The following is a 26,635-nucleotide window of genomic DNA, read 5'->3' as shown; positions in this document are numbered from 1 at the left end:
TTATTTTTCAAAATATTTCGCTTATTTTAATGCTATTTATAATATTTATTTATTTTTAATTAATATTCGTTTTTGTTTAGTATTTTTTTTTTTTTTTTGACTGAGTCAATATACTTGAAAAATTAATACAAAGTTCCTCATAAGTTATTCTGATAATGATTAAAAAATTATAAGAATACATAGCCATAATTTTTTTTTATTATCATTTCAAGTTCAAATATTGACAAAAATTCGTCATTTTTTCACTAACCACTGGAAATTATATCCTAGGATGACAAATCATTTTCGTTCAGAATCGTTTTTCGTATACAATGATATCTATCATTGGATTCAAATTTAACACTCTTATAATAAATAGTAGTGATCCACACGGTACCTAATGTACAGAAGATCAGTACCCGCTTACCCGCTTTTTTTTTTTTGATTTTATTTTGCTTTTTTAATTTTATTACCTATGTTGTGGCAGCTGATGGTTTATTGCCTTTTTACTTTTTAATAGTATGAGATAGATAATTGACTTATATAGACATTTGAACTAATATCTCAGCGATTATGAATGAAAAAAAATCATAATTTTAAATTTCATCGTATTTTCCTGTGTAAAAATGAAATGTTTTGCCCTTCGATGGTGGAGGTAACGTCAAACACGACGTTTTGCGGTTTTACGGTCAGGTCTGCGCTCCAGTATTTCTTATCTATTTCAGTGTTTACAAGACTTAGTCCGTGATAAGATCTACTTTATCAATTATCTATGCACTAGCCGCGGCACACTGTCGATTGCCATGTACCATGCTTTTGAAATTTTGTTAACATTCTCGCCTCTCGGCATTCTCGGCATTTACCATTGACTAACGTTGTTTGTTTCAATAAATATTAAATGTTCTATTACACTTTACGGATTCATTTTCATTTTCTGGTCGTATTCAGGATTTGAGGTATTTTATTATATGTCATATTAATGTGGTTGGTAAATATTATATTAATATTAGCAGATAACTATTGAGTGTTACAAATATCAATATATCATAGAGTTTTTACTCTTTAATAATACAGTTTATCAGTCGACAAGGAGTTCACTAGTTATAGTACCTATGGAATGTGCTTTAAAGTTTGAAGAAATTGTATGACTTAAATTCAATAACTTAATATAAAATATTACATTACGTATGTATGTTATACTTCTAAATATTATAAATTAGTGGTATTAATAATATATTATTTTTTATTTTTTATAGATATGAGAGTTATTTGATTAAAAATTGTAAACTCAACAAGATGAGTTGTCCGAATCTCTCGGAGTTAAAATTAGTTGTTCGTTCCGTTTTAGTTGCTTGCCAAAACTCTTTAACAGTTGAAGAATTATGGAAAAAAATTACTTATATATTTGGAGGACCACAAAAACTACAAATACAAATAATTGGTTACAATACACATTTTGAATTTCTTAAAACTATACCAGATGTTGTTCAGGTATTTATTGTTACAATTTAATTTATGTGTTAAATTTTGACTGATGTATAAGTATAAAATGAATTTAAATCTTTTAAGTTCTACAATGTTAACTTGAGTAAATAATATTATATACTTAATAAAATATTTATTATTTATCTCATTAATGTATTTGTTAATATAGTTAGATGATCCAGAAGACCCAAACTCCATTGTTAATTTAATAAGTTCGAAATTGAGCAGGCATATGGAGCTATTAGTTTCAACAAATATAATAAGACCACCTAAAAATAAAAATCATCTTCAAGAATTATTGATACCATACAGAACACAATGTGCATTTATCAGAATATTTTATGAATTATATCCAGAAGTAAGATATTTTAATATTTGAATATGAACTAATAATTATGTTCACCATTTGATTAGTATTGACATATATTTACACAATGAACTTTATATGATAAAAATGGTCTTATAGAAGAATGATGCTTTTTTGCATAATTCATGAATTATGAATATTTTGTATACTATAAAAATCATAAATATAAAATGAAGTATTTCCCACCATCTATAAATCTATGTCTTTCTTTTTGATAACATGTAAGATATAACTTAAGTATACTTCATTACTTCAGATAAATTGAAAATTATATTTTATTTTATTTTAAATTAATTCACTCTAATGGGGGGGGGGGAGGGTTATAAATAAATAAATTTATCAGTGTTAAGTTTAAGTGGGCAGTTCTAATCTGATGCATCTATCCACAAAATATTAGCCTAAATTTTGTAAGTTATTAAACTCACATTGTACAACTGTAACACAATATTAACATACCTGGTTCTCTATTTTTTTTTTTCATAATTTTGTTTATTTACATGATTTATGTACATGAATGGTTGTAAATTATTAAGTAGCTGTTACCTATACATCTACTTAAATAGACAATATTAATTTTAAAAATATTTTTTTTTTTTAAATATTGATTTATTGACGAATAACAAATTTCAGTAGCTTGCTAATCATTGCATTGCTCTATATATAATATATATATTTATACCTATTAAATTAATAATATTAAAAAATTATAATTTAACAACATAAACATGGATATAATTAAAACTAATAATACTACTTAATAAATTATTTTAATTTATTATCTACAAATGTGTCAACAGGGATTGTCAATAAATGATTTTGAATCCGATATTTTGTGTATTCCAATATTTCAGTCATACATCAACTGTGTAGATAAACTATTATTCAATTTAGACCATTTATTTATTAGAAAAGGAAGAGAAATGATAAGCCTACAACCAAAAATAATAAACAGTTTAAAAGAAGTTGAAATAGAAGGTAATAGTTACTTATTATTCCCCCCCCCCTAAATATATATGTATATATATATTTATTGCAATTTAAAAATCTCATTATCTCACTTTAATGAGAACAAAATAATATTAATTTTAGTTTTTAATTTTTATTAATGCTAGTTCCAGTCATTATAATAACCAATGTACTATTATATATGATATTACATTATATACATATATTATAAAAATGTTAAAACTATTTAATTTTAAGTAGTAATTCTGATGACATTCATTAAACTGTTTTTGTTTTAAATTCTTTCTACTATATTTTTAAATAAATAGATTTGTTATTAAAACCATTGGATTTATGATTTTTAGATAAATTTACAGCAATGGATATATGCAACATTGATGAATATTCATTGGAAAAGTACCTATTTTGTATATTACTTAAAATAACTTAATATTGTTATAAAAATATCGTTTCAAATAATTTCAATCAATTTTTTTTTTTTTAGTAAAAATAATGACCAACAAATTTCAAATGGACTGGAATACCCATTGTTTAATATTTTAGAAGAATCAATTAAAACTAATATTGAACAACTATTAAATGAAGTACCTGGTTGGATATCTGATGGACAAATGTGTAATTTATACATTGTAAGAAAATAATTTTTTATGATTTTTTTTTTTTTAGATTTCAAATAGGTCATTCTTGCAAAATATATTTTGATTTCCACGTTGTAAATTCCATTTAAGTAAATTAAATTTTATTTTTTACTTTTTTAATACCATTGCAAATATTTCACGATTTAATAAATATTTACAAATTTACATTTTAAAACTACAATTTTAAAGTAACTTAAAATTTAAATTTATAATTATTATTATTTTAATTTTATTCTTAATTTTATCAATATATAGAGTTATAATATTGGTTTTGATCAATGAACAAGTTCTTTCTAATATATTCTTGTTATTCTGATAACATACATTATATTTAAATGTAATTGTGTATTTATTTGTTATAAAAGTTATAGTTGTAATTGTTACATAAATTTTGTTTTTTTATTCATTATTTATTTAGGAAAAATTTGGTTCTGCATTTACTCATTATAGTCGATGGGGTTTTACCAGAATTAGTCAAATGTTTTCCAAGCTACCAGAACTCTGTTGTGTTCATTTCTCGAATAATGATGTAAAAATATTTTCTTCAAAAAATCATACTTGTGATATTCATAAAAAATCAGATTTATTAAAATCAAAAAATGGTAATGTATTGTGTTAAACCTTTTAAAATTATATTTCATTGTTAACATTTTATCTTGTAGAAAACATGGAGTCTAGAATTATTTCTATTTTTGCTAAAAACAAACATAATAAAGAATCATGTGAAAATAATGGGGTATTAGAAAAATTTTTAGTAAGTTAATTTATTTATTACATATTTAATATTAATTATTAACAGTATTGGATGACTTAAACAGCTACAAAGTTATTGAAATCCATTGGATAATTTCTAAAAATATGAATCAACTTTGGTATACAGCTGCTTGTGTTATACTCTTGACTTGATACTCCAATCATTTTAAAAAAGCAACTCGGCAGTCAATACTTGTTCACAGGAGTTTAGCTTAACTGAATATTGGGTATATATATAATTGATTTGTTGTGAGTGACAAACACCTGACCATTGCCCATCTAAAACTTGTTGCCACTGGGATTTTTTTTGAGGACATCCATTGGGTCAGGCCAGTTAGGCCATGGTCTGACTTAATACTGGCTGTATATCATTGTAGTATACTGACTTGGTAGTTAGTAGAAGTTAAAATGAAAATTAAAAACTTTATCTCTAGGTCTGCCCTAATAAAATTGTCTAGTTTTGTCTATGATTCATATGTTGTCTCCATTTTACAAATGTAGAACTATGCAAATTTTTGTTCAGTTAAATAACCTATCATCAAATTTAAAGGTAAAAATAATATCTGTGTTCTCTAGTTTATTTTTTAAAATACTTTAATTAATAAGTGAATTATAAGCATTTTTAAATATTAATGTTTTACATACTCATAACTCGTTTGATAATACTAAACAAATCTGAGAAGAGAAGATTTATGTGTTCATATTTTTAAGTTTTATAATAGGTTATTTAACTTAAATGTTTAAATTAAACACACAAAATAATTTAGGTTAATAACTGAATAAAAATTCAATGTGTTATAGGTATTTAAAATAAAGACAATAAATCCAAATGTGGTGTCCTCTTGAATAGAATATAGTAGTCTAGTTTATATGTAGCTTAATTACTATAGCCGTTGATCGTTATCATTTTTTTATAATACTTGATTTTTAAATAAATTATGAGCATTTTTGAATATTAATATTTCGCATACACATAACTATTAATTACCTAATTAATATTTCTAAAAATAAGTATTATTAATTAATAATTTGTAAAAACAAACAAACATATTAATCTTAAAGTATTCTGTTGTTTTATAATTATTAATTATGCATAACCTTATTCCAATATGTGATCTATATAAAAGTATTGAATTTTGTGAATTTGTATTAAATAAATAATATAAATAAATCATATGTAATAGAAAATAAAATAAATATTTTCATAAGTTTATAGATTAAAAATTATAAAATTAATAACTAAAAAATAATATGATAATATAATTATAATTTTGGTTGTATTCCAGCTGTACTAAAACACAAAATATTGGTAACTACATAAATGCAAGCGCATACCATGGCTTAAATGAATGGATGTTTTGTGATTTGAATATAAAAATCCATGGTTAACTTTAAGGTTTTTAAAAGTTCTAAAACATCTGTTATCATGTTCATTTAGTCCTAATTTATAACTAAAAATGTAATATTTGTTTGCCAATATGTATCATTTTCATTAAATCAGTATTAATTAAGCTAGATTTCAGATGTTTTAGAACGTTTAAAAACCTTAAAGTTAACCATGGATTTTTATATACAAATCACAAAACATAATTATTCGGCAATATTATTAATTTTAGTTGATTAAAACTGTATTATAATAATTACTATTCATTATTACATGTACATTTTATAAATTACAAATTAACTGTCATAACTAAAAAACTTTAATAGTAAAATAAATAAATAATCTAATATTCAAAACATATTTATATGATGGTAGATGTATTTCATCTATGTTTAATTTTGTAGATTTTATTTTAATGTTGACTTCAACTTTTTAAGAAGTATTGGTGACAATAAGCTGTGTCATACATACTTGAAATGTATTAATTAAACCCTAATAATTATTAACCTAACACAATTTACTATTAATCAATAATAAATTAATATATTCATAATGTATTTGTAGAAAAATGATCCATTCTTAGAAACACCCTTAAGTGATTGTTTTTTGGATCGAGAAATTCAAAATTTTGAACTGGAAATCAATAATTCATTTAATGTCAATGTTTGTGGAGTAGATACAAGTATTATACCAACTATAATATGTCAATTCATTGATCAATATCACGAATTTCAGAAGTTATTAGTTGATATGAAGTAATTATAAAAAACATATCATACTATTCAAGCAAAATATTTTAAAGTATTTTTTAATGTACATCATAATGTTCTTATAATCATAAAAATAAAAATCTAAAAAGAAGTTTCTACAAAACATTAATTATTTTGAATAATTGGTGTTTAATTATGTTGAAAAATGGAAGTTCAATACACAGTATACGAGAATTATACTAAGTTTTAACTTTGTTGCATTATATTTCTTTAGGTCATTTTTGACTTAAAATTGTGATTACTTATTAAAATTAATTATTATTTATAGAAACTTCTATTTCATAAATGATTCAAAGTTGTTGTTTGATCAAAATATAATCATGGTAAATCATACATATGCATATTTTTTGGATGATTTTTGGTTTAGAGGAATTGTTACTGATATCAACTTAGGTGTAATAAAAGTAAGTATAAACATTTTTATGTTAGGTATTTGCCCACAATTTAATTAACATTAAAATTAATTTATATTATTGATTAGTTTTAACATCAAAATATACAAAGTTATATATCATTAAAATAACTAATATTTATTATTTTATGTTCTCTGTTTTTAATTTAATTTTAAATCACATTAATTTTAAACACCAAATCTATGCTTAACTATACACTAATTAACTATTAACTAATGCTTAAAATATTAAATAATATTATTGATTTTTAACAACAATGGTAGATGAAATAATTTAAATAATTTTGAATATGTATTTAGAGTCTAATATAGTAATTCACGGTTAAAAGTTTCATTTGTTCATCATTATTTGTTCAATTAAAGTTTTAATCACAACTTTCTTATTTGTTGATACATTTTATCATAAATGATTTATACAATTGATAAAATAATACTTTTGATATGTTTTTGAATAAAGTTTGCACATATACATGGGCGTTCTCACGGGGGGGGGGGATATGGGGGATACATCCCCTTCCAAGGTTCTTTATTTTCTTACATATTTGATGATATTTTGTCTACTTTTGGTTACCCTTACGGCTTATCATGTAACCATTTCTTTCATCCCCTTCCATTAAAAAATCCTGAGAACGCCTCTACACAAATAGATATAATAAAGTATACATTTCATATTTATATACACACTAATTATAAATAAATAAATATTATGTTTTATTGTAATTACTACTATTTTATATCATTAAACTATTAAACTAAGATTTAATAGTTAGTAATTTAACTTTTGTATTAAATTAAATATTATTTATTTAAAACTTCAGATGATAAATATTGACAATGGTTCGATGCATACTATTCCATTTGAGGACATCAGGTTACTTCATGTACGGTTTGCCCAATTACCAGTACAATCATTTATTTGTAAATTACACGGAATAGATTCTATTGCTGAAGATGAGCTATTGAAAATTATTGACAAAAAATGTTCAATATATGTTGTTTCTACTGATCAACGAAACAAAGTAATTTATTTCAACTATCCTTAAGAAAGACCTATTTATTTTTTTCATTTATTTAATAATTAGTAAAAAAAAATATTTATATTTTGCATACACTTTAAAAATTATTCAATATTTTGTATAAATATATTGTATATATATTGAGTAAATTGTATTTGATATTATTTCAGTCTGCAAGTGTAAAGATTAAATTTATGGATTCCGTGTCAGATAAATACTTAAATGATGAATGGATTGAAAGTGGTATTGCCCTACCAGATTCAGACGAAGAATAATGAAGATATAATAGTATTATTGATTTTATATAGTTATAAATTATACTGATAATTAAGTCTATAAGCTTGTAAGATTATTAAGATTTAGAAAAAAAGGGTTTTTTTCATTTTTATATATTCATATTGTTTAATTTAAACTTAACCTATAATCTGTTCTTATAAAAATTAAAATTTCAAAAGTTGAAATTAAAAACAGAAATAAATTAGTCCTTAGAAATTCTTAATAAATTGTTTTGCATATTATATTATTTTCAATTAATGCATTTATTGAACAAAAGCCTTTTCAAGTGGAAAAAATATATCAATTAATATGTGTAAACAGCTGCTAAATCAACCAAAACAACTGTGGTTTTCATATTTCTCTGGAAACCATCTTCCACCTACAAAGTTAAGGCCACTATATGATCAGTACAACTTCGGTTTGATCTTAACACTGCATAGTTGATGGGGATAATTTGATCAATAATAAGGATGATCCGATTAAAAATCTTAATAGCAATATAATAATAAAAATTGTGTAATTTCATACATAATATTGATATGAAATAAGGTTTAATCATTTTTAAATATCTCGTATATACATTCTCTTATATATATTCTTCAAGTATTATTATGTTTTCTTTGCTTAAAATTCTGATTCTAATGGTACAAGTTTCAAATAAAAGTTGTGTATAATGTTCATTTTACTCACATTATTTTTAATTAAAAATGTCTTTCAATTTTTAAAATTGCATACAGTCAACTCTTGGTAACTCGAAATTATCAAATAACAATAACGCTTAACAATGGCGAACCCAGGGGGCCATCCAGACCCCCCCCCCCTTGGCTCCTTATTTATTTTTATTTTATATTTTTAAAATTACCCAGAAAGTATTTTAAAAAGTTAACTGTATATAAATACTACTAATTAAAACATTTGGTGAAAATTTCAAGTATTTACAACGATTAGTTTTTAAGTTATAACCATATAAAAAAAATTATTATATATTTGGTCGAAAACAGGTTTTGCGTAAAAATTTCCGTTTTCCATCACCTTTTTTGTTTGTTTTTTTAAGAACTACTAGAAATTGTTTATTTTTTACCTCTATATGCACCAAGGATATTTACTTTGCGATCGGAAACCACCCGCGATGTTTGAAATTGAAGCATTATTTCTACAAGTTATGCTGTACGCATACACACAAAAAAAACACACATTATTGTAAAATCAATTCATTCATAATCTTAATCATTGTTCTTAAATGATTATAATCATATAATCATTCATATTCTAAAGAAATAGTTCAATAATAGATGATGGTGATGTGGGTGGACAAATTGTATAAATTGTTTAGGTCTGAAAAATGTTCAGCACACCACTGTCTTCGATTACAATTTTTATGAAACGGTCGCTCCTTGAAAATATCATCATCAATACACGACTGTTATACAACAATTAAATATGATATATTCATTACAGAATTTCAATAAAATAAATTACCTAGTAACGTTAAAATATAATATACGATTTAATAACAACGAAATTAGTTCCACGGAGTTAGTTTTTTATTCAATGTATTATTAATATATATTCTAATAATTTCTAATACAAAATTTTTAATATTTTCAAGACATACACAAAATGCAAAACAAACTCACAAGGAAAGCGTCATGGGAAGATATGTATCGAAAGCACAGAAATAAAGTAAAAAATGAAGTTGTATTAATGTATAGAAAAAAATATACAGGGTGGGGCAGTGGGTTCTGTCGAATTTTAATTTTAGTTTATTAACCAAGTATTACATACAAAGTAATAAAACAAATTGTATTTTATTCAATATAAAGATTATTTTTATTTGTTTATTTATAAATCGTCAGAACCTACTGCTCCACCCTGTACTATGGCCAAAATTAGAAATATTTTAGTACAACACATGTACATTATACCTAAATATGCAATAATGCAAAAATATGTACCTATATTCAATAACGTATTCTGTACCTATATTTTGAACGGTTTCTTTCTAACGAGAGTCAGACATTAGTTATTGTATTTGACGTTTCTAATGATTGTTAATAACAAAATGTATTATTAAAAAAACTTAAATAATTAATGATAATATCATTTATATTATTTAATTTGTATACTTAAATCAAATCCCCATCCGTTTATCATCGATTACTCTAAATTTAAGCACTGTTGCATTTATCAAACAACCGGCTGTATAGCATATTATCATGATATAGCATCTTAAATAAATTATGAATATGATCCGAGATTGACTTATTGGACAATATTATTATATTTATTACTTTGTAATAAAATAACGACAAGATTCTTGTTTCTAGATAAGAAGCGCTAAACCAAAAGTGGATAACAAACCACCCTTGCTTGAAATTACAGCGTATTACAAGCCTGGAACTATAGAAGCAAACACAGCAAGGCTAGCGCAAATAGAAGAGGACAATTTTAAATTAATAAGAAATATAAACATAATTTATCGTACGAAGGTATAAAACAATAACAAATGTAGGTAGCTATAACTACATAAAAAAAGTTAGGTTTTATTTTTTTTTTTTATAGTGGGGGGGAGGATCCAAAAAGAACCATACGCTTTTTAATTGGAAACTATTCATATTATTTTATTATTGAAATTTTCAGTATATAAATGCAATCTATACATCTGATTATGTTTAATTATATTGTTAACAGTGTATCAATATAAATTAGATAATATTTGTAATAAAAATACATTTAATACCTAGGTATATACTATATACATTATACTTGTATTATCAAATTTGAATAGATTTACAGTTGTTATCAATAAAGTATTTTTTATAAAATATTCATAATTTATTTAAATGAAATTATTTTATCATTAATCATAAATGAAACATCAACTGTTTTATGCAATAATACTGTTTTATAAATAAATTAAAGAAAATATTTATTAATATGTAGTGAATTCCAAAGTGTTATAGAGCGAAAGATAATGATTGAATAAATACAACACAGCTTGGTAAATATTATTATTATGTTAATTGAAAAATGTAGCAAGTCCAAATGTGAAGTACCTATTACTTAGCTCTGTGATGCCTCGTCTGAAAAATCCCTGTCAGTATAGAGACTAGCTCTACCAGACTAAGAATGCTTATCCCTGCTATAGCTATCGCAAATATCCATGTATATTCTGTGAATAACGTTCTGCGTTATTCTATATTGTACGGACGCGTACGTGCCTGATGTCCCTTCATAGTTATCTCTCTTGTGGTAGCGATTCTAGTGCAAAAATACACTATTCCAGTCACGGTAAATATCATATTAAAATATATCGAAAAGAGTTCATAATAACCAGAATCGGCGATGACTCTAAACCAAACTTGCCAGTTTTAAATGTAACGTATCTTTTTAATTATGCTTGGATTATTCTAATATCTGTTAATTACTAACTTTTTGAATTGTGACCTTGATATCAATCATTAGGTATAATATTTATAGATTTTCACAGATGCTATTAAATCAGCAATTGTCTTCGAAGGGTTGTCGTCCTTATTGATATTCGTAAATATATTCCATCTCATTTAATTAATACTTGCTGCTTAAATGTTAAACAGAGTTTTGTAAGTTTTTTATAGATACTTCAAGCTATCTATGTAGTTGATGGTGTTCATATTTTTCGTTGTCGCCCATTAAAATTGATGAATCCTATGCAAGTTTGGTTGAAAATTTAGTTAAACAATATACTAAGCGTACTTTTATTATTTGCGGTGACTAAAACTTAACCAAAATTATTTGGAATAATGACGACAGTGGGCATTTATATACTTAATCCTCAACTGCTAGAGCTTCTTGTATTCTTGAATTGTTTGCAACTTATTCATTCTATCAGATGAATAATACTTTGAATGCTCATGGGTTTCGTTTAGTGATTGGTCTCGCTTTAGTTTAGTTTTCGTTTTTAGTGTTCACTATTTGAAAACTTCTTGTAGTTGATAAATCCTCTAACTGAATTTTCCTACAGACTCATATCACCCCACACTTTGCATATATCTGTCTGATAGTTTTAATATCCCTTCATGTGACCGAGGCCAATCATTTTTTTAATTTCACCAAACAGATAACTTATAAAATTATTACATATTTGTGATACTTTACTAATACTTGACTGGTATTCTACCTTTATACCTCTTGATATTGACGCTGCTTTTAACACTTCTTATGACGCTCTGCACTAATCTATAAATTATTTTGTCCCAATGTGTATATGTATTCCGTAAATCGACGTATCCACTATGAAATTTCCAAGAATTAAAACAAATTGCTGTTTTAAAAAAAAAAAGCTCACGCAAAATTCATATCATCTTTAAGCAGTTATAACTATAAAACAATATCCATTATCTATGCTAAATTAAAATCTTCTCTAAAAAATACTTTCATGGCTATGCCAAATTTTCAGATAATTCCTTAAAAATGGATTTTAAGAAATGCTGAAAAGTCATGAACAAAAACATGTTCAATTACAAATACAACCCCAAAAAATGTTTCTTATAATAGCTACCTAACTTAGCCTACTTTTCTTCCAACGATTATGAGTCTGCTGAGTTATTCTCAACTTACTTTTCTTTAGTTTATTCTTCTATGAACATTCAATGTGACGGACAGCCTAGACATCTCCCCTTTTGAACTGCCTAACAGCGTTTCTTTAAAATTTAAATGTATAATATGTCTTCCATAAAGTATCTGAATTATATTGTAGCAAGTCTGTCGGTCTAGATTGCATACGTGGTATATTTCTATTTAAGCTAAGTTCTATCATATTTTTTCCTTTTTGCGTCCTTTTTAGAAGGTCACTTGATGAAGGTATCTTTCTGCACATGCTCAAATTGGAATCTATTTCGCCCATTCTGAAGTCTGTTGTCCCATCTGTTGTATCCAACCATAAGTATTTTGCTATTTTATCGCATATTACCAAAATTTTCGAGTCACTGGTTCTAAACTTCTAAATGATCTTCATAAATCATTCAATAATTTACTATGAAAGAGTAACACAGTTTTCGTCCTGATCGTTCTGTTATCACTAACAGCCCAATGTTTCATAATTTCGTTTACAACGCTTTCCAAAATCATTCACAAATAGACGTTATTTACATTGGTTTTCATTAGGCTTTCGATATTGTGAATCATGCTGTCTTAATGAATATTCTAAAAGCTTTTATATTAGTAAGCCGCAGCTGTCTTGACTAAAATCCTACCTAGAAAACTGATACCAATGGTCTAAATTGCCCTATGTTAAATTTAATGTGTTTTTAATCCCCTCTGAAGTACCTCAAGGCCCCCTTTATTATTTCTTACCTTCACCAACAGCCTTAGCAAGTCATTGTAAATTTCTATGTTTTTTCTAAGGTTTTTATGAAAATTAACTACTTGGATGACTGTCCTAAGCTGCAAAGTGATTAGATAACTTTGTTGCTCTTTTTGATAAATTAAGTTTGTCACTGAATCTAGGTAAGTGTAAAACCATGACGTTTATTAGGACCTGTTCCTTTTTACTGTTCCCTATCATATTCATGATTCAATGATTTGTTGCTATGATGGATTTGTTATGGATCTTGGGTTCAAAATTTTCAGTAACCTTGACCCGGGTCTTCATATTAAAATAGTTTGTTGCAGAGATCTGAGAGTTTTGGGTATAATAATGAGTTTGTCTAAAGATCTCAATTTGATTGTGTTATTTAAAGTTGTATACTGTTCATTAGTTCATTATTGAATATAGTGTCATCGTTTGGGATCCCTATAATGACGAAACGCTTGCAAAGTTGAAAGAATACAACGTAAATTCTTGCGGTTTACCAGCAAGTTTTTGGGTACAATTGTCCATACCATGATTATTATCTAACTGCCATTCAACCTAATTTAGCCTCATTGGAAGCATTATTTTTGTTTTTTTTTTCAAAGTAACACGTTTTAGTTTGTATAACGGGACGGACGCTAAAACATGTAATAATAATAAGAAGTACCATAATGAAACAAAGTTAAAATTTAGAGGGAGAAATAAAGGTTAGTATTAACGATGGTCATAAGACGGTTGACCGGAAAATTAAGATAGTAGATCGAGGAAGAGAATAGAAAAAATAATCGTGTATGGTGATAGGGAACATTGAAAGAAATACAATTTATAATGGTGTGTGTTTTTATTGTTTCTAAGGAGTAAACACGATCCTAATTTTTATTTAGGAGATGGCCATGGATAAAAAATTAAATTTAGTTGGTTTTTCTAAAAAAATAAAAGCATACATTTACTTTTACTACATAGTAATAAAAATATGTCCTGTTGATAATTAGGTATCTAACTAAGTTGCGTACATAAATCACATTAAAATTTTTTTTTTTTTTTTAATTCAAATTCACTCTTTTCAACGTGAGACTATTTTATTGCATTTTAACCAACGCTTTATAGCATTAGAACCACCGAACAAAAAGTTACGATTTATGTAGGTTTGTATTATCGTTAGAATCATTTCCTTCCGTTGTATTTTCTTCATAATCATCCTTACTGGTCGGTATCAATAATTTTCTTAGAAGGTAAAAAATGTATTTATCTTTGGCTATTCTTTTTATTTTTTTTTCCGTTCAATTGTTTTTCTTTAAGTTCTTTAATTAGTGGGGTTTTTGCTAATAGTTAACAGAGCCTCTTGGACTTTTTTAAATATTTGGCCTAATACTTTTAACTGAACAATATGGTATAGGTGAAGCGTTTTGTATAATATCCTTTACCATTTCCAAATGTATATTTTGAGTATTTTCATCTAGAATAATATCTGACATTGTCTTAGCAGGTCTGTTATTTGTTTTAGAATTCTCAATTACCTCTGTATTTTCATTTTCATTAGAACAATCAGTTAAATTTTATTCAGTTAATAGTTGAATTGGATTGATAAAAGTGTTTTAGATTTTCTAGATTGAATAAACGAATTCCACATGCCTAAAAACTATAAATTGCATTTTGTATAGAATACAGATGTTGCTTTTAAAAATTTATATAAAATACTTTGAAAATTTGGTAAACACAGACTGTTCTTTCAAGATTTGATTTTATTTGATTTTGATTCCTTATTATAATAACCATAAAGTGGAACAAAAAATGACATATCAAGTAGCTGAAATCTACGTGTACAATGAGGTGGAAAGCACAAAATAATAGCTCCATTTGCTTAAATTTATTAAAAATCCTTAACAGTTTTATGGTCGGAGTGACCATCTATCGGTAGAAGTACTTACTTTATCTTCAGTATTTGGCTTATTGTGTAACAAAATGTTTAATTCATATAATAAAAAATTCACTTGTGATGTATTCAAAATCTTGCCTTAAAGCTTAAATGCCAGGATTGGTATATTATAGTATAAAGCATTACGCATTTTTCCTGAGAAATATCAATGCAGGTGGGATGTAAGAAATGCTCAGCTAAACTAACACATGCAACAATATATAGATGTTGTCTTCATTTTGCAATAGTTGTCACTGACCTACTTTTTACCTTTTGACAAGGCAAATATTGTTATGGTTTTTGAACAATTGTTAAAACTAGACACATCCATACAATAAATTTTGTTAAAAGAAATTTGTTTTTCTAAAGTGTCATTAAGCAAATCAAAATATTTTTTTATTTGTAGTTTATTAAATGTTTGAGCTCTAACTGTCGAAGCAGGTTTTGATTTACGAAGAGAAACGATTTTATTTTGTTGACATAATCCTTTTAACCAATCTAATCCAGCTTCTTTTTTTTATTGTTTTTTTTTTAAGTTGCTTGGAATACCGGCTAATTCAAATTCTAGATTTCAAATTTTTTTAAAGTTAATCCAAAATGTTTAGATTCTAGGTTTAGATATCTTTTATACAATTTTTGGAGGAAAGGTTGTTGCTTTGCCTAATTTTATGATATTCAATAATATAATTTGTTTTTTTATTCACAATATTGACGTTATGTAGCTTGTGATACCTTTAACAATCCGTTTCTTTCAACTGCTGCTCTCTTCATATCTTCTTTTAACCATGGTTGCCTGTAAGATTTTTTTTTTGTCATTTAAAATCATATTCTTGTTCTAATACAAATATAAAAATATGAACTCATTATAAAATGTTCAAATGGGTAAAATAAAATCGAATAAAATCAAAACATAAAATTAACATCGACGCAGTGCTAATATTATTCTTTATCAGTTTATTTAATAGTTAATATAATTTATATTTACCTTAGGTAATTAAAAAATTTGCATAAAATCGGTTTGTTCTTTTTTATCAGTAACATCAAAATTATTTTTATAAATTTCACTATTATGAAGTTGTATACGATATCCAAATAATTCTAATAGATGATAGCAATATTATAAAAATTATTTAAAAATATTTTCGATACTATAAACGTCTTTATTCTATGAAATAAACTGGTGTGTTATTTTACCTTGATATATCATATTATTTAGTCACTCTCCCCAATGTAACAAAAGTTGTAAACTTGTAGTGCGTAAAGCGTATACCACTAAACTGCTTTAAAACTTATAAATGGTAATATTAGTTATATATTATTAATAAAAGTGTGGTTCAGGGTAAAACCGATTGTTTTAGATCAGCAGCATCCAACGAGAAAATTAAAGTTAAAGGTAATGATGACAACATGATCAAGTTAAACCAGAAAAAATTTAAAGAAAACGTTGCGTTTCTAGATAAATTAGTTCACGTGGTATGTACATATTAATGTATTTAAAATACAGATAAAAAAATGTTTTAATAAAATTGTAAATACTGTTGTAACGTAACAAAAAATATCTATACTCTAGAAACCTCAAGTTGATTTTAATGAAATGGAAGAACACTACAAAAATCATCTTAAGTTAATAATGTTTATGACCAATTTTCCGGAAAGTTATAAAAAGAAAAAACATTATGATCCACTTATTGCCACCGCGGAATTACCAAAAAACATACAAATTAAAAAATCAAAGTAAAAGTTACATTGCATTTTTGGACGTTCGGCGATACATCTGATATGAATATAATCATTATCATAGGTGTTTTTTGGACGTCCATAATGTGACAGAGAACAGATTGTTGGGTCGTATGATGATCGAAGTGTACGACAGCATCGTTCCCAAAACAGCTGGAAATTTCAAAATGCTATGTCAGCAGCGACCAGATGGACTCGATTATAGTGGAACTCTGATCTTCCGCATTGTTCCGGGGTTATTTTGTTTGGCAGGAGACGTCGAGTACTCGATCGGACTCGGTGGTATATCAGCCATAAATGGTGAACAATATTTCGATGATGAGAACTATTTGCTCGGCCATAACGCACCCGGTACGGTGATTACCTAATATTCCATAAAAATGGCCTCTTTCTGTCAGTTATAAATTCATGATTTATACATTGGGTACCTTTTTACGTATAATGTGTCCATTTTTTATTAAAAAATTATTGAATTGGTATGTAAGCAAATTAGATAAAAAAAAAAGGAATGAAGTAACATAAATATTTTGTTTAGGAAGAAACCCAACGGTAACACCTCCTCAACTAATTTAATAGGTCTCTAGATCATTTACGCTTAAGCCTACGTGGTGGATTTTTTGTGAGGGTGAAAGTGATGTGTGTGATATTTAAGTATTGCTATACGTGTTTAAACTTTGGTGAATTATATTGTTTTAGCTAGTTCAGTGGTAGTTGTTATTTATAAATCATTGTGTGAGGTAAAGTTTGAAACGTACCAGGAGGCTTTGGTTACTAACCTAACTAATTGATTGAAAAACCTGAATTGGCTTGATGTTTGAGGGTTTGACCGAACCCCGGATTGCTATGATGTGATACTAGATTGAAGGATATCTGTTGTGAATACATTATATAAATCAGGGGATAAATCACTACCTTGTGGGACTCCAGCATATATTGAGTGAGTAGATGAGATATTGTTACCCTGTCGTACGATAAATGAACGATTGTATAGATAAGATTTGATAGTAAGATAGTAGGGAGGTGGCATAAAGAGTCTTAATTATAACTAATTAATTAATAGTAAGCCTTCGTCCCAGACTATATCGATAGCTTGGACAATATCTAAAAAAGTCCGAAACAGTATTCTTTGTTTTCGAGAGCAGTTGAGATTTCGTCAGTAAGAAGATGAATTTTATGGATTGTTGAGTGCCTATTTCGAAATTCAAACTGATTATTTGGTATGATTTGGTTATTTTGAAGAATGAGGCGTGATCTTTTCAGGAGAGCTTTTTCGAAAAGCTTACCAAGAACTGGAAGTCGACTTATGGGACAGTATGATGAAGATAAATGTTTAGATTTATTTGGTTTGGGTACAAATATGTTGTGCAATGACGGAAAATTTCCAGATTTTTAGGAAGTGAGACAATCTTAGCATAGAATTATATATATGGGTGCGCAATGTTAAAGTTTTGAGAGATAGATTTTTCAGAATTTTGTTTGTAATGAAGTCATTTACACGTGCTTTGCTAGGAGGTAATTTTTTAATTATATACTGAATTTCAAAAGGAAAAATGGGTTTTTCAGGTAGCAATATAGGTAGCGGAGCTGATAGAAATTGTTGAATTTCTACAATTGAATTGTTTTCGAGAACGGTGCACGAATGAGGCTGAATAGTTTCAGCTAGTCAAAAATATTTGCTTTGTTTTTATCGTTAATAGCTTGTTGACCGTTTTCATGTCGGAGAGGTGGGACTTTTACTCTGTGTCCGGTGTGCTTTTTGGTTGCTTTCCAAAGAAAGCCGTTATTTGGTTGCAAAGATTTCATGTATAATTAAAAATGTTCAGATTTGTGCATATGTAGTTTATATTTCAAAAGATTTGTTAAAAAATTTAAATTTTTTTTATGACTAGGCAACCTTGTACGTTGCCATTTAGCTCGAGTATGACGTGTGTTAATTATTGGCTGTTTTATGTCGGCAAGTAAACATTTGGAAGAATTTAAGATGTGTGGGTTGATAGGTGATGAACCTTTAATGGCTGCTTGTTGGATTGTTCGATCGATACCATCTGCAGCATTGTCAATATCAGAATGAGTCTTAGGTGCTACTTTTAGATTATTATTTTGATCCAGATTAAATTTGAATTTGTACATGTTAATTGGTCCATTAGTTAGGGAAGGTCTAGAGTTTAATAGTACGTTACCAGTTTTTGATAAAAGCAAGAAAAAATGGTCACTTGATAGATCACATATATTTTCGATGAAGGTATTTAAGTGATTGGGGATTTTGGAATGAATAAAGAAATCGAGTGTTTCGGCCAACATATTCATATTAGTTGACCAATATGTAGGGTTCGATAGGGAAAATAATGATGGATAATTTTTAATTAAGGATCCATGGAGAGCAGAACCCCTTTGGTTAGAAGCTCTGTATCCCCAAAGGGAGTGTTTGGAGTTAAAGTTATTAACAGCTATGAATGAATGACCGAACAGTTGAAAAAACCTACTGAAGGCCTCGATGTCAACTTAGTAACGGAGATAGAGGCAATTTTAATTGGTACATTTTATATTTGTATAGAAATAATAGTTGCTTGTATAATGTATATGAGGTTCTTGAAAGCCTGGTAGTTCATAGTGTTTTATATCAGAAGAAATATATATTGCGGTGTCTGTATGAGCAAAACCACTAAGATGGTCGGTTTTGTATAACGAGTAGCCAGGTATGTTAGAGTTGGTTTTTTGGGTGAAATGAATTTCGGTAATGAAGGCCATGTGATTTTTTTTCATAGAGTAAATTTTGCACTTTGTTTTTGTGTTGGGATACACCATTAATGTTCCATAGAATAATTGTTAGATTAGAAGCAGTTTTTTGAATGTTTATCATTTTTTAGGAGAACTTTGTTTATTACTGTAGTAAGTAGTTTGATTAGGGGGTTAATAATAGATTTAAGCTCACTTATAAATTAGCTTAGTTGATTTGTTAAATTCAAAGAATCGTTTTGTTTTATTGGGGCTGGTTATTAGTATGTAGATTTTGAGCGGCGTTGAAATAGATTTTTTGTGTATTATTTGAATTATTTTGGCTTTCGTATTAAGAGGTATTACCAGTGGGTTCTAGTACATTAGTTTCTCAAATTGTATTATTTTGATTAGTCTTTACTTATGTTGTAAGAGAGGATTTTTGTTTGGATTGGATGTCTTGATAAAAAGGACATCCTCGGTAACTGGCAAGATGCTATCCTTTATAGAGAACACATTTGAGTGGTTGATCGATTGATTTTGACAATTTTCAGTCAAATACGACTCACTACATTTAACACAGCGTGGTTGGTGATAACTACATGTTTTTGTATGAACGAAATTTTAGCAGCGTTGGCATTGGATTAGATGCAGACGTGGACGAGGTTCTTCTACTATGATTTTTGAGAAACAGATAGAAGATAGTTTGAAAAATTCAGAGTTGTGTTGGTCAGGTTTCAGATCGACAAAGAAAAGAGAAAGTGTCATTTTTGTTTGCCATTGGAGAACATTGACTACTTGGACTGCTGTGTAACCATCATAGATATTAAATACATGGATACGGCATTCCTTTATACATTCTTCATACACTGTTTAGGCCAACATAACGGAGAGAGAAACTATGGTTCTCACTCGCACACATCTTCTGTGTGACAAGGAAAGTAAAACTCTTGTAAGAGAGAGAAAACATTATATGTACAGATAATTGTTACAATTTTATCAATTATGACATCTAGCGGTTAATAATAGTATCAATTATGTTAGCTTACAGATTTTTGTGTTATGCCGCATTCATTAGTTTAATATCAATGGTAACCATTACTCAAGTTATTTTATGTAATTTTTATCAGTAGTGTGATGTAGATTACGAATACTCACATGGAATAGTTTTTCTGGTTGAGGTTTATATGTGTAGAAATTAAAGATTTTTTCTTTTAATAAGTGTATTACATTTCTATACCCATCAGAAGTGAATACTTGAAGGTTTAATTCATTTAAATCACTTTTGTATATAAAATCATTAGAGCCAATGGCAGTTTTTATCGCGTTACAAAAACCATTATAATTTAAACTTGATTTTATAAAAATGGAAGGTGGAGTATGGGTTTCAGTTTTGGATAAATTAATATTTGGTTGATCAGTATCCATATTATTCGTATCGTCATTATGAGGATTTAACACGGTGTACTTATTTAGTGGTTTAAGATGAGTGCGGCTAATTGATTTTGTTTGAGAGATAAGCTAGTAGAGGTTTTTTGTTTTTTATATACATTCGGTGATCATTATTTCCGTAGTTTGCGTTATCGCATTGGAGGAAGTTTGTATTAGCTGTTTTTAGAACGGTGTTGCGATTAACTATTTTTATTGGTGTTATCGGTGTGTGTAAATCTGTTTTTATTACAACGGCGGCCATCGATGCAGGTGGCGACTTATTATCACACGTCATGGTACCTATGTAACGTGTACTACTTGCACTGCTTGCAGTGAATATAGGTAATTAATATTTGAGTGAATATTACCTGGGAGGGACTTGTCGTTAGACCGCCGAAGTTTGAACGTTCTTCGAAAAGTTTAATCAATGATTTTTTCGTTTTTGAAAATAACGAGAAAGTAATTGATACATGCTTACATGATGACTACCCACGAACAATCATAAGATAATGTTGAATAATTTTGACTTACACGAATTATACATATATCGAACGTATTTAATTAACTCATTCGTAAACTTAAAGAAAGTTATTAACCATTATTGGTGTGTACTGTAAAGTCATATTTACCACTAAATTTCTTTATCGACATGACCTTAGGTTAATACCCATTACACATTGATTGGTGATTGCTATAGGTACATAAATATATACTTTACACTGTACTTATACAAAACCACTATGAAAGTTGTAAATATCAAATTGTACATAAATCATAAATCGCGTTTTATTTCTTTAACTTGCTTATTTACGATTTCTATAAAAATAAATCGTTGCACAGTTTTGGATTAAAACCAACTACCTAGTTAATAAACATTTAATGGTATATAAATTTAAATAGTAGAGTGGTCGAAGTATGTTCGACAATAACACATTAGTAATAAAATATGAATAAATATTATATTGTATTATATATTATATTACAGTCGACTCTCGGTAACTTGAAATTCAAGAGGGGGGGGGGGGGGGGAATTCGACTTACCAAAAATTTCGAGTTATCATTTTATCAAAAACTTTTAAAAATTATGTTTTTGTTTTTAAATAATTTTTACATTAAAGAAATAAAAAAAAATGTTTTCTTACATTCCATTTTTCTGTCAAGACATTGTTGAACCTATTTTGATAAACAGAATTCTATATCAGAGTATTCTCCTAGTTTCATTTTTTTTCAAGTTGCCGAGTTTAAATAAAGTTAAAAATTTAATTTATTAATTTTAAATTAAAGATTTTTAAAATAATATCTTTATTCATAAATGAAAAATAATCGCCTTGATTAACTATTTTTAGTAGTAAATTTGGATAAGAAAATTCGAGATATCGAAAATTTGTCAAATTAATTTTCGAGTTAACAAGATTATTTAAACATTAAGCGTTATTGTTATTTGAAGGGGAATATTAATTATTTGAGATATCGATAATTTCAAGTTATCAAGGTTCGAGTAACCGAGAGTCAACTGTATGCGACGCTGTCGGTTTACTAAATTAGGTAGTTATAATTAATTGTAATACCCGAACGTCTATTGGCACAGGTACGTTATCCATGTATAATTTAGAAAAAAATGAAAATGCTTCACAATTTATGATCACGTTTAAACCACTGACAGTACTAAACGGTAGACATGTTGTTTTTGGTAGAGTAGTTGGTGGAATGAAAACTTTAAAACTCGTATGTATCTAATTCGTCAAAATGGACATAAAAATAGATGGAATTTTTAATCATAATATTTGTGTTGTTTAGATAGAGGATTCGGGGTACGCGACTGGTAAACCAAAACACAAAATCGTGATAAGTAAATGTGGAATATTCAACGACTCTTAAATATTTACATGAAATTAACATCCTAATGTAGTTTGATGGTGTTCAAACCTGTGCCATTATTATACAACTATGTATTCATAACAAAGTTAATAACATTATTAACTTGATAGTTCAAATCATATTATTAAATTCATATTTTTATAAAGAGTATAATATACATATTAATTTTTACTTATATATTATTATATTATTGAACAATAATATTGACTCAGTTTGAATTATTAGGTTATTTTTTTAAAGCTAAATTTTTATTATTATGTTAGAATGATGGGTTAAATTTTAACAATTTTATACAAATTCTCTTTAATAATATTGAAGTAAGTTTTATCCCATTATTGGAGAAATGTTATTAATTATGAAATGATTAATTTGATATTTTTTTGATGTAATTTTTTAAGTATTTTACATTTTTAAACTTCTAAGTATTTTTCATTTAATTGCATAATAAGTTCACTACCGTGTACTGTACACAAATAACAAATCTTAACAGTTCTCCTTAGATGTGGTTTTTGTAATTCGTTCATATTTATTGGTTACCATTTGTGTATTGTTATATTAATCATAAATTAAATACACAATCTTAGATCTTAGATTTACAATATTATGAATATTTGAAATGTTCTATAATACTTTAAATACTTTAAAACCTAAGTTTCTGGTGAGATTAATTATAAATAAAAATGTTTTTTAAGTTTTATAAATTTAAAACCTGCCGTATATTTTTTAACTGTGTAATTTATACATTAATGATAATTTTAAACAAACGCACAACTCAATTTAATTTGAATTTATTGCATGTGTATGAGCAAATTTATTTCATACAATTTTAACAACAATTTAATGTTTATACCTCATACCTTATAATTATAATTAATTGCAAAAATAATCAAATTGTTATTCAGTAGTATACCAGTTGATACTAATATCATTCAGTAGATGTCATCTATCTGAAATTGACAATGATAAAATATACTTATAAACTAAAGAACAGTTCAAAAAAATTTTGTTAACAGCAAATTAAAAATGAAGTATACCAAATTTTCGCACAGCAGATTCGATTTTGTAATGTTAGCTTTAAGATTAGATAAAATTAACATAGAATCAAACTTGAAAGATATAATATTTTATAATAAACCTTATTTATCTATATTTTATTTTTAAATTAAATTATGAGTATTTAAAGTTTGTAATATATGTTTAACATACTTACCTATTTATTTATTTATCATGATAAAAATAGCTGAACCCTTTAGACACAAATAGATGTACTATAATAGAACTATACAACATGTACTAAGTCATATCTTTAAGAGTGGGTATCAACTAGATAGTTAAAATGTTTTAATAAAGAAAAAAGTTAATTTTTTTAAAACTAAATTTAATCTTTTAATTAATTTCAGGGTGTAACTAGTTAAATTTATTATGCATAAAATATTAATTTTTGCTTAGAACAATATAGAAAAATGAAAAGAAATTGATATGTTAATAAATAATTATTGACTGAAAAAGAATATAAAACAAAACAATGTAATAAAGAATTTTATGTAATACATAGGTATTGATGTGAGTAGACTCATGGCCATCAACTACTTTCCCAGCGTCTGTAACAAATGTTCATCATTAATTTTCACATTTTTTTTTTCTTACCATCTGCACCACTGTTAAGTGGTTGTGGTGCTGGTGCTGTTGCTGTTACTGCTGCCTTAGAAGCAGATACAGCCTCGGCTTCTAGCCGTTTGGATGTGGCCAAACTATAATTTATAAAAACAAAATTTGTAGGTATTAACTTTTAAGTACAATTCTGCTTCTGTAATGTTTGCCACCATGACCACCGCCATCACCACAGTCACCGTCACCATCACAGCCACTGCTACCACCACGGCTACGGCCACCACCACTATCATCACTATAGTGGTATTGGTAAATATAAGTTGACATCTAATCATCAATAAAGGAAACAAAATTATTTAAATGTCTAGGTACATAAACAATAAACTTTATACACTATACAACAATAAAAAAATGAACCACATCAATATTTTCAAGAAATTTGCTCGCTTGAATGTGTAGTTACTTTGCAAGGTAAATATTATGATTAATGATCAATTTTAAAAACTAAAAAAAAATTAAACAATATATCCAACATGGTCAACATTAGCTATTAGTATAAGTCATAAATCATAATAGGTACACTTAAAGTTAAAAAATTAATAGCCTTAAAATAGTATTTGTTATTTAATAGTATTAATGTAATAAAATTGCATTTACTAAACTGAACTGCATTATTTTTAAATTTAAATTGTGTACCCACAAATACGTGAATTGAGTCCCAAATATTGAATTGAGTCCCACAAATATTTTTGGGTTATCGGAGTTGAGTCCGACCAATATTGTTAGGTTATTCGAATTGAGTCCCTTCAGCCTATAGCGTTACCCAGGAGACACAACGTGGAAGTTGGCTGTAGTCTCCCAAAAATGTGTGTGTTTGCTATCATTGTTTTAAATAATATACATTATTTTAAATAATAATAGTTATGTATAATAAAACAATTTTTTAAAACTAATAATAGTCATGTATCATAAAACAATTTTTAAAAATAATAATAGTTTGTTATGCATAATAAAATAATTTTTTTTTAATAATAATACTAGTAATAAAATAATGTTAATAATTATATACTGGCTGGTAAAAATTTAAATGATACAGATTTTAAAAAATCAAATCTGCAAATTTGTTTATTTATGTATTTATTTGTCTGCTCCCGTAAAAATTTTTCTTTTTCTAATGTTGATTTGCATGGTCTTTTTACTTTACTTCTGAATTTAATGTATGTATCAGACTGTATTCCCAAAAGAGTGTCAACAAGAATAAAAATATTTGGATGCCCCGAATGAAAAAATGCATTTAATTTTGAATGAAAACTTTCACAACTATTAGTCGTTCGATTTGTTGTTGCTGAAAAATCACTCCAAACATTGGGGGGAAACTGTGCAACATCATTGTCAATATAATTATTTAAAATGTAATCAGTGAAATTATCAATTTTTTCGTCATCACATGGTTTTATTGCCATCAAATCTTCCGTAAAACATTGGATTACGTCAGTTTCGTTTAAAAATGGTAATCCGAAAAAATACTTTAGATATTTGCTTTTTTCCGAATCAGACTTATATTCTTTAGACAGACCTAACCTCTGTATTGCACGCCACCAGCTTTGATCCAAATGGAATCGACACCCTTTAATTCGAACATCGGTCCAGACTTGTTTGATTGCATTGTGGATTCCATTTTCAAAATCAACATAAATTTCTGAAGGGCGAAATGTTAAACTGAGCGATGTACAATAGTTAATAATATGTTGAAATGCTTTAACATAAATTTTCGACTCTTTTGTGGGTAACAGCAAAAACACAAGAGGAACATATGAATCTTTATAATAACCATGAATCGTAAAAATTTGAGTAAAAAATTTAGGACAGCTCTTAAACGTCCCGTCAATATATATATTCTTTACATCACACAAAACATCTAAATTTATTTTTGTTGAAAAACCTACTATCGAATTTTCAAAATCATTCAA

The 26,635-nt window shown here is 27.0% G+C and overlaps 2 protein-coding genes across 3 annotated transcripts; both read left to right on the top strand.

The window, feature by feature from the left end:
• Nucleotides 1-751: 751 nt before the first annotated feature.
• Nucleotides 752-8,158, top strand: LOC114127884 (uncharacterized). The gene is made up of 13 exons (XM_027992236.2): nucleotides 752-935; nucleotides 993-1,164; nucleotides 1,236-1,470; nucleotides 1,634-1,822; nucleotides 2,629-2,806; nucleotides 3,142-3,193; nucleotides 3,282-3,426; nucleotides 3,854-4,037; nucleotides 4,098-4,189; nucleotides 6,137-6,327; nucleotides 6,611-6,746; nucleotides 7,573-7,773; nucleotides 7,941-8,158. Exons 3-13 carry the CDS (start codon nucleotides 1,276-1,278, stop codon nucleotides 8,043-8,045), a joined length of 1,668 nt encoding a protein of 555 aa, XP_027848037.2. The 5' UTR covers nucleotides 752-935; nucleotides 993-1,164; nucleotides 1,236-1,275; the 3' UTR covers nucleotides 8,046-8,158.
• On the top strand, nucleotides 7,941-23,229 carry LOC114127885 (uncharacterized). 2 transcript variants are annotated; one of them, XM_027992241.2, is made up of 8 exons: nucleotides 7,941-8,058; nucleotides 9,656-9,729; nucleotides 10,374-10,535; nucleotides 16,632-16,766; nucleotides 16,864-17,027; nucleotides 17,095-17,381; nucleotides 22,765-22,901; nucleotides 22,974-23,229. In XM_027992241.2, the coding sequence occupies exons 2-8, from the start codon at nucleotides 9,667-9,669 to the stop codon at nucleotides 23,052-23,054; spliced, it is 1,029 nt and encodes a 342-aa protein (XP_027848042.2). In that variant the 5' UTR covers nucleotides 7,941-8,058; nucleotides 9,656-9,666; the 3' UTR covers nucleotides 23,055-23,229. The 2 variants fall into 2 exon arrangements, with proteins under 2 accessions (XP_027848042.2, XP_050062235.1); XM_050206278.1 differs by lacking the exon at nucleotides 7,941-8,058 and adding an exon at nucleotides 8,439-9,581.
• The last annotated feature ends 3,406 nt before the right edge of the window (nucleotides 23,230-26,635 follow it).

This window comes from Aphis gossypii, chromosome X, assembly GCF_020184175.1.
Source record: "Aphis gossypii isolate Hap1 chromosome X, ASM2018417v2, whole genome shotgun sequence".
Lineage (NCBI taxonomy): Eukaryota > Metazoa > Arthropoda > Insecta > Hemiptera > Aphididae > Aphis > Aphis gossypii.
Note: the sequence above shows the minus strand (reverse complement) of the source record. Positions and strands in the feature narration are given on the sequence as shown.